Here is a 9,521-nt window from a genome sequence, read left to right as displayed (position 1 = left end):
GACGCTTTATCTTGCCTCGTGGTAGGGTTCGTTTTTACGTTCTTCCATTTGGAACAAACTGGAGCAAACTCTCGCCCCGCGCCGGGGTGGGGCGGGGGTGGGGTATGCCTTCCAAAAGCAGTGGCTTAAATTGACGTGTACGAGACTTAGATCGTCCTTGAGATGCAACTGTAATAGAAAACCAGGAGCCCAAACAGGCGCCTGGCGCCTGCCGCCAGCAGGGGCTGGGGAGGCCCCGCAGTCGCCGGCTCCCTCCCGCAGCCAGCGGACCCGCCGCTAGGAGGCGCCCCGAGAGCGCCCGGCCCCCGCCCGCTGCCAGAGGAGGGCTCGGATCCTCTCGGCCAGCCCCTGAGCTGGCCGGGGAGCAGATCGCAGGGGACGCGCGGCAGAGCGCCCGGGGCTGTCACTGCTGACACGCCACGCGCACTGAGCCGGGACGCAGGCATCTGGAGACCGCCAGCTGCCACCCCCGCAGCTTTCCACCTGGGGCCCCCCTCCCAAGTGAGCAGCCGCCGGGGCGGACGGCGATGTCTGCCGGGGCCCGCCGCAGTCCCCGGGGCAGCCGGGCGCAGCCACTCGCGCCCCTCTGCTGCTTCTCGGCCGCACTGGGGATGCTGTGGTCCCCCGCGTCACAGGCGTTCAACTTGGACGTGGACAAGCTCACGGTGTACAGCGGCCCCGAAGGCAGCTACTTCGGCTACGCGGTGGACTTCCACATACCTGCGGCTCACACGTAAGTCGCCTGGCGCCGGGGGTTCGCGCGCGGGGGCGAACCCGGCCACAGGTTGTGTCTGTGCCCCTCTGCCCGGGGGCCCGCGCCCGTCCCGCAGCCCGAAGGAAGGCGATTCCTGAGATTCCTTCTCGCTCTCCACTTAGGTCCCGTCCCGCTCCCCGCCACTAGCCTTTTCTCTCCCCTTACAGGCTAAATGTGCCCTATGCCCTTTGAACTAGAGACCTGCCACTTGCACAGAATACGCCAGTCTTGGGGACTTTCCGGTACAAGGACTCTAGCATTATACAAAGGGGAAAGCGGGACCCAGCCGACTCAGGCCAATTAAGACAACGACCACATCACGGTCTGTTTATATATAGCCTGTAACAATTAAGTGTCTGTGCGCAAGTACTGTCTGCTTGCTACAAGCAGCTGGGCTCCGTCCTTTGCTCCCCCTACCCCCCACCCCACTTCTCTCCCCTCACTGTATACACAGCTCCACCTAGAGAAGTATTAGGACTATTTGCACCCTCTTCCACACCAGGTTTCAGGCTCCCGCAGGTTTCCAAGAGGAAATAAGATTTGACAGTCGGCTCCCTCATACATACGTTTCTGCCCGCGACCCCCACACCAGTCTGAGTGGGTATGCGGCTGGAGACTGCATCTCCCGTGCGCATTGTTGATTCTCACCGAGAGGTTTTCTCCAACCCTCTCGCAGAGCGAGTGTCTTGGTAGGAGCGCCCAAAGCCAACACCACCCAGCCAGACATCGTGGAAGGGGGAGCCGTCTATTACTGTCCTTGGCCTGCCGAGGGGTCTGCGCAGTGCAAGCAGATACCGTTTGACAACACCAGTAAGTGATATTTGTCATTCTCAACTGCGGGCCCTGGTTTCAAAGAACCAGAGCCATCCTAGAGTCAACTCCCCACTTTCTTTGTACTCATTTGCCCTGTCTGATGGGTCTGTGTTGTGGGCTGTGCAGGTCCCTAGAGAAAGCATCTTAAAATTAAAAAAAAAAAAAAAAAAAAAGCCTGAGTGGGAGGAAAATGCTGAGTGGACCCCAGAGAGGGAACAATATTTGGACCTGGAGTATTTGCATACATCGTAGTAATTTGTTTCCTCACCGTCTTGAATGAGCACTTTCAGGGTGAGTGGATGTTTTGGAGAAGTGCAAATATCACACCCGAACCTTGATTATGGAGATAATTTGGTGGCTTCCTGAAGACAGATCTGGGAGAAGACAGATCCTTAGCATTTCCAGTGCCCAAACTCCGGAGGCAAGACCCAGACATTGCTCCCTGTTGTTGTTTAATTCTTTACAGAAAGAAAGAATTTTCTTTCAAAATATTGGACATTGGAGGCAAACTAGTACAGGCAGAGTGTGGATGGATTACATTCGTTTCCAAAAATCCCTAGACAGATGTTTCTTATTTAATTAAAGGGAAAATACATTTTAAACAATTCAGGCTGGTTATGTTTCCTCTGGTGTTTTCTCTCTGGGTCCTGAGAAAACAATTTAAACGTAATGCTTTCAAAAAACATTAACACTGAGTGTTTTAATTTGTACCTCCACAATTTTATGAATTCAAAAGGTATACGTTATAGGAAAGCAAATACCTCTTTTCAGAAAAATGTGACTATGTCAATTCAAATAATGTTCTTTGATGAAAAATCATTTAAGTTTGCACCACACAACTATTTTATGACATTATTCTTCATTACTATTACATTAGTATACAGTTAGAATTTAGGTAGAAAACCCATTTTCACAGAATTTTGATGAAATTGGATGGGTGGTATTTACCTGTTACTGTAACTGATTTGCATTTTTTATTTTGAAGGAGAAAATCATTGCAATTCTATGACTATAGAAATAATTTCAAAGGAAATAAATACTGTACAAACATTACTTTGAGTTATGACCAAATTAGAAAACTATTATATATTTGCACCCTAACAGTAGAGGAACAAACTAGTGCAATTGTGGCCATTAAATAAATAGGGAAATACTAAGAATGCCAAGAAAAAATCAGTGCTACTTGGAGAAGGAACAGGGGGTAGATGACATCTCCTGTCCAGAGTCTGAAAAACACCTCTTGATTTCTGAAAGCATTGTAAAGATGTTTTATTTTCTTTCTAAATGTACAGGGTTTTCTTGATAAACAGATGCACCCATCCTACTATTGTTCTTAGCAACCATAATCGCAGTAATTTGAGGATTCATAAATGGAAAACAAGGGAAAGCAACAGAAAGGGAGGTGGACGTTTCTGAAATAACCGAGCGAGAAGGAAAAAAAAAGAAAGAAAAGCAAGGCAGAGGAGGCCACAGAACAGTTGTGAGACAGGAACGGTCCATGATGGAATGAACAAAGCCTAGGGGAGTTTCACTAAGACAGAAGATAATCACTGAGAAAAGAAAGTTCCCCATGTTCGCCATCAGGGGGTACTGTGGGCCCAGGAACCTTGGCTGCTGCTGGGCAAGGCCTGAGAACAGAACGGGAGGGGAAAAGGAGTCAGAGGACCTCCGCTCAGGTGCTTGCTGCTGAGTGGCTGCCGGCACTGTGCGCCTCTTCCCTGCCAGTGTACCCGTGCACCCCCAGGGCGCTGGAGGTCCCAGTAGCTGCCATTTGCTGCGAAGCTGTGAAAAAGAGGAAGGGAAAGCAGCAGCCAGTGGAGCTATTTCCAGTTTCAGCATCTGTTCTCTGGGTAGAATATGATCTTGGAACCAAAGATAAAAGGCGGAGACAAAGGCATTGCTGACTCCGGGTCTTGCAGTCAGCGTTACCAGATGCATTACATTTATTGATCACCTACTAAGTACCAGTCATTTTTTTTTTTTTACACACTATTTCTAATCCATAAAATAAAACAACCATGTGAAATTCATTTCATGCATAAGGAAACTGACATCAAAGATGTCAAAAAAAAAATGGTAAGAAGTAGATGAGGGTTGGGAGAGAGGGCTGTCTGCTCCCAAACTGGCGTGTTCACCCTTTCTGCCCACCTCATGGAACTGGACCTGAGGTGCTGCTCACCTTCCTGACCCCTCCTCCATTCCATCACTCCTCAATGTTCGTTTCACGAATATCAATTTAAATGATCCTATAGAGAAGATCTGGAAAGGAAAAGCTCTTGGGTAGAGGGTTGTGGAAACCAGAGATCGCAGAAGCAGCCTTTGTCTTGGTGGTCATAATAGGTTGCATATGCCCTCTGGTTTGCTGCAGCTCCCGCCAGCATGCCCCCTCGGCCTCCCCTTCAGCAGCAGCATGCAGTTTCCCCACAAAGAGGGAGGAAAGTTCTCCGCTTGACAAAATAGTACCTCAGATTGCTGGACACCCACAAACTGCCATTCATGCAATAGGGGGATATTTCAGGCATGTGTGGGTGTATATATATGTATTGCAAATTTTCCTCTGTAAAGGTAGTCATGACTTCCCCTGTCTTTACCTTGCTTGCTTTTACTATTACATCTGAATTCAAGATATTCTAAGTAAAATTTGACCTTTTTAATGACATTGTTTCAACATGTTCAGGCCCCTGGGGTATCTACTATGGCAACCTACTGAATTCTCTCAGCCTAGACGCTGAAGGAGACTGGCCTATAGTTTAGTTCCTGAATCTGGTTGTGATCTTGAACCTTCGTTTATTTTTAAGGTCAAGTATCTTTTTCTAAAACTGCCTTTCAGTTTAAGTTTTTTCATTAAATAATCATTTTTACATTATCCTATAACTTGGATTTTTTTTTTATTACTTCTCATCATAAATGCAGCAAGAGAGGAAGCTGGGAATGAATAGCCTAGCACTTCAAATGCATGAATACTATTAAAATCTGTGGTCCTTTCAAGTATGGAAAAAGGAAACTTTAGGGAAGCATATGGTGGTGGGGGAGGTGCAAAGTGCAAAGAGTAGATAATTTTCCTGCTCTGTACAAAATCAAGTGGTTCCAAAAAAACACTTCTCTCGTCTCCCCTCTGTCTTTCCCTCTTGCTTTACTAGAAGAAAATCCCCCATCATCAACTTGATTTCTTTCACTTTTGCCTCAGGAACTCTCTAAACTATGCCCTGTCCTAACTTAAATCATCACATCTGCCAAATTCATTTCTTCTTTTTCCTACATTTTCCAAACCCATGTGTGGGTTAAATAAAAACTGCTAGATTACAGCCCTCCCGCTAGAAGGGATGAATGAAACAGGATGAAATAGACGCTGGATCTGTGGAATGAGGAAAGGGCAAATTGCAACAAAGCATAGGATACAAATATTTGATTGTTTTAAGTGCTCAAATGAAACATTTTGAAGAGAAAGATAAGTCATGTGCTTATTAATGATGATAATCATCATAGCACTAATAATAGAGAGAAAAATACAGCTGGGAACCACCTGCAATTAGGGACCCAGATAAGGCATGAACAGGAAGAGGTGGGAAGCCACTGAGATTTGGAAGTCACTTGAGAAAGGCTACTAGGATTTGGCTGGCCTTAATTTCATATCTTTGTGTAAAACAAACAACCTCCCCCTTGCCACCCCTTGCCCCCCGCAAATTTAAAAAGACCATAGTGCCTTAAAATGGAGATATTTTGGTTAAGATATTCAAAGCTCTGGAATGGCAAGATTTTTGTTGGATTTGTGCTTTGGCTTGGAGACCGGAAGCCTTTGTTTTGGGGAGGGGTCTGTTTTATTTTGTGTTGAGCAAGCCCGCAATAAGAAGCAGCGCAGAGCATCTGGCGCTGTGACTGGTAGAGGGTTGCTTTTTGATAGTCATGGGTGTGCCCTTTTTCTCATGTGAGGGTTGGGAAACATATTGGGCACATAAGTCTTGCTTTTCCAACTTCTTCAGAAAGAAATCAGTTTTTATTCAGGAACAAAGAAAAGAAAAATGTAGGTCAGAGCTACCCAAATAAATGACAGAGGAAATAACACCAATGTGACAGTACTCAGTGAGAACTGAAATCTGGGCTCTGCAAAGTTCAAATGAAAATGAAAAAAAAAAAAAAAGAAGGGAGAAGGCAACCTAAAGATAACCTGCTCCTTTTAAGAATGAATAAACCTGTCTATTAGGACAGGAAGCTTTCTTTGCTAAGTACTGATCTCACTGAGTCATCAAGGGTGGTTTAGCAGGATTGGTTTACTTATTCTCAAAGCGCTTCATGATGGCGACCATGCTTGATAAGTTGGCCTGGCAGAGGCAGCCGACATCCCGAGATGTCTCCCAGTCGGCTCAGACGTCCCTGTGACAGAATGCAATCGCGTCCTGATAGGAGAAGGGAGGAGGCAGTGGTCCCTACATCACATAGCAACCGAGGAAGCAATTAGAAAAAGGAAGTCCTTGAAACTCCAACCAGAAATGGGAAACAGATCTGCTCTACGGCTAGTTGAGTTGTATGAGCGTTAGGCGCCTGTTGTTTAATCTGCAAAATTCTTTCAAGAAGTTGGAAGTCTGTGTGATGGAACAGGCTTTCAGGCGTTTGGCAGGAATGGTCGATGTATCAGCGGCTGCGGCTTTCTGGGAGATATGTAGGAAACTCTTGAAATTATTCTGGAAGCAGAAAAACGCACTTTGACATTTAAACTGGCTGGTTGAGATGTGCGCATTCAGACTTTACGTGTTGTGTAAGAGAGTCCTGTATCTGGTGTTGAAGAGTGTTTGCCAACATTTCCAAAAGCTCGTGTGTGCCTTGACTGACACCATCCAGAAACACAAATATGGGTTTTTGAGGAAGGGAGTTAAAAGACTCATTATTGACCTTATTAAAGCATTCACTTAAAAATTTAATTTGTTAAATTCAGCTTAAACACATCTTACAAAATCATATTTAGTGTATCAAGAAAGGTGTACCTGTATGATGAAATCCTAAAATACATGAAATATAATTTTAATTCTGGGTTATGTTATATGGAGATTTAAGGTAGATAAGCAAATCATGATTCACAAATAAGCAATTTATATTGAAAACATCCTACCCAATCCACTGGTGTTAGTCTGTATGAACTTGATCCAGTTTGGAAGGAAAGCAGCTCACCGTCAGCCCTGCAGAAAGGCCAGCTCCTGGACCTCTGATATTTGGGGTATTGCCTCAAAGGTCTGCCGAACTGAGAAACTCTTCTAGATCCATAAGCATTGTTGAAAGTGATTACTCACCTTTTGTTTTAGTAAAATGAAGACAAAGATTACAAAAATAAATCTTTATAGGATGCATTGGGAATAAGAAGGAGGAGCTGTCTGCAAACAGGCAGACAGAATAAGGGGGTTTTGGGAGGTAATAGAACTTTCTGTGTCTTGATTGTGGTGGATTCGGTTGTATGTATTTGCCAAAATCCATTGAACTATACATCACCAAGAGTGAATTTTACTGCATGTAAATGGAAAAATGAGAAAAAAAGACATTGTAGAGAATGCTGGAGAGTTACATATTCGGTCTGACGATTAAATGTGGTTTTGTGGCCACTGCTATGAACATGTGGGCAGTAAGCTCTTAGACTAAGGAAGGTCTGAGTGATAATACTTGGAAGTATAAGGACATAGGACCCCTGAATGCTTAGGCTACTGCCTCTAAGTCAGGGCGAATGATTAGTCAGATCATCATTATGACCTTCCTCCTCACTCTTTAAAGAAGGATGTTACATTCAGAATGTATTTGATAAGAACTGCGAATGAAAACATATTGAGAATGAATCTTTGTAATGAACAGCCATACTTATGTAATTCTCAAATCCTTGCTGGAATTCAGGCAGGACCCCTCGTTAATAGTCAATAAGCTAATAAGAGCTAGCTTCAAACACATTGTTGTAGTTATCAACGTTAGTATAACTGTACTGCAGAGCACTTATTAACATTAGGTCAGTTTTATTCTTTAGCTCTGATATTTAACGTATAGACACAGACTTGTATATGGCATTGCAAAGCCTCTAAATCAATCTGCCCTGATTTCCAGGACACATTGGGATTAGAGAGAGGTGCACACACCATTGCTGTAGGAATAGGTTTAAGCAAGGCCCTACACAGCCCACACTACACACTGTGTCTCACCCCAGGTGTAGCGGTGACAAGTCAACTCCTCCGCCTGGGTTATGGCTCCGTTTTGGATTTGTCTCAGTTATTCTCTCCTGTGATTTGCCCAGTTGTCTTTGGCTAAGCAACCTCTCTCTGGCCACACTGCTCGCACACCTCATCTGTATGGCACAATACTCCTCAGCACAGCTTCTCTCTCCAACATGGACTACACACACATGTGTCCCCACGCACTCTGGGTCCACGTTCTGGTACTTCTTTCTTAACCAGCCAGAGCCTCTTAACTTCCAGAAATGATTTACTGGAACATCAGGCTTCTCTCTTTTTATAATTCTGAACAGGATGTATGTCTCAGAAATTAATTCTCAGAAATTAATAAAGTTGCTGCAAATCCTTTTTCAGAAGAAAGGGGCATAACACTAAAAAATTAATATTTTCAGATGTCTTCAATATTAGTAGTCAAGTAAATTATGGCGTAATCCAATCATTAAGTATTGTATAACCATAAACATGAAGTTTATGAAGACTCTATAATATGGGAAAATGCTTTTGTATTACTGTTAAGTGAAAACATAAAATTCAACATTGTGTCTGCAGTCTTAGAAGGGCACAAGAAGGAATGTACAATGAGAAGCTGTCTTTGGGAGAGATGATTAATACTGGATTATTTTTCTTTTTCTAATGCATTTTTTATTTTCAAAACCATGCATAGGTATGTATTTGTGACCAGGAAAAATAATGATAAAAACAAACTTGCAAGCATTTCTACATGAAATTAATTTGTCTGGTGATGTGTTATGAAGGTTAACAATAGACGTTCATAATTAAAGTGCTGTATTGGTTGTGACGATTTTAGTTGCTCCCCCTTTTGTCGTGGATGTAGATAGTTTAGAAATATACTTACTTACGTATTGGTACTTTTGTTTCAAACCATAGAAAACTGAAAATGTTTTTATTAACAATAATATGCATTAAAATAAGAAGGTGCAGTGTATCCCCTGTCTTCATTATAGATTAAACCAACAGAAATATAGACTTGACAGTCTGACACAGCACTTTCTAGAGCCTTTTAGAATAAGAGGGGTGTTTGTGAGTAAAACTGTTTTTGAGTGCCCCTGAGTCTGCTAAGAAGGCCAGAGGAAATTAATTCATGATCTTCTTATAGTGCGGTCAGTTCACAGAAGTTTTGCCACGGGCAAAAATCACAATGACATCAGGTCCAGGTCATCTTCTGGATCTTAGAACACAGAAGGCATGTAATAGAGTCATAATGTCCAGGCAAAGTCATGAAGCGGTCTGAAATTTCACAACTTGATTTGGTGCTTATTTTTTGATTTGTTATGTACAATAGTCAGATATTTCTTGTCTTAAAACATTACATATGTGCCAGCGATGAGTCAAAAGATCTATTTAGAGTATTTTTTCTGGGGTTCACTGTTCTGTTCATTCCCAAGTAAGGTTCGTAAATATTCTGTACAGCTAAGATGCATCTGTTGACATAAGTTAAGAGCGTGTCAACATACTTGTCAACAATATTGGTTGAGCATAAAAGAGTAAAAGTTGGTGGAGGATATGAAGGGACTGGCAGAGTGAAGACTGCGGCAGCATTTCCCAGATCTCTTATGGTGAGCGTGGAAAAAAGTCACACTTTTATTATGTCAAATAAATTTGGAAATGGCTGCATTCATCCCCCTTTCATATTAGTCAAGTTTCTTTAGAGAAACAAAACTTATAGGAGGTATATATAAAGGAAGAGATTTATAAGGAATTGGCCCGCACAATTCTAGTGGCGGAGAGGTCCC

General features: G+C 43.4%; 1 protein-coding gene across 1 annotated transcript in view; it reads left to right on the top strand.

Annotated features, from left to right (window-relative positions):
- Positions 1-393: 393 nt before the first annotated feature.
- Positions 394-9,521, top strand: part of ITGA8 (integrin subunit alpha 8) — a 165,699-nt gene continuing 156,571 nt past the window's right edge. The window contains exons 1-2 of the mRNA XM_054593425.1: positions 394-733; positions 1,431-1,564. Coding sequence (XP_054449400.1) covers positions 528-733; positions 1,431-1,564 — 340 coding nt within the window. The 5' untranslated portion in view covers positions 394-527. The remainder of the gene's footprint in view (positions 734-1,430; positions 1,565-9,521) is intronic.

This window comes from Pteronotus mesoamericanus, unplaced genomic scaffold, assembly GCF_021234165.1.
Source record: "Pteronotus mesoamericanus isolate MK-2021 breed Mesoamerican mustached bat unplaced genomic scaffold, CSHL_Meso_final contig_130, whole genome shotgun sequence".
Lineage (NCBI taxonomy): Eukaryota > Metazoa > Chordata > Mammalia > Chiroptera > Mormoopidae > Pteronotus > Pteronotus mesoamericanus.
Note: the sequence above shows the minus strand (reverse complement) of the source record. Positions and strands in the feature narration are given on the sequence as shown.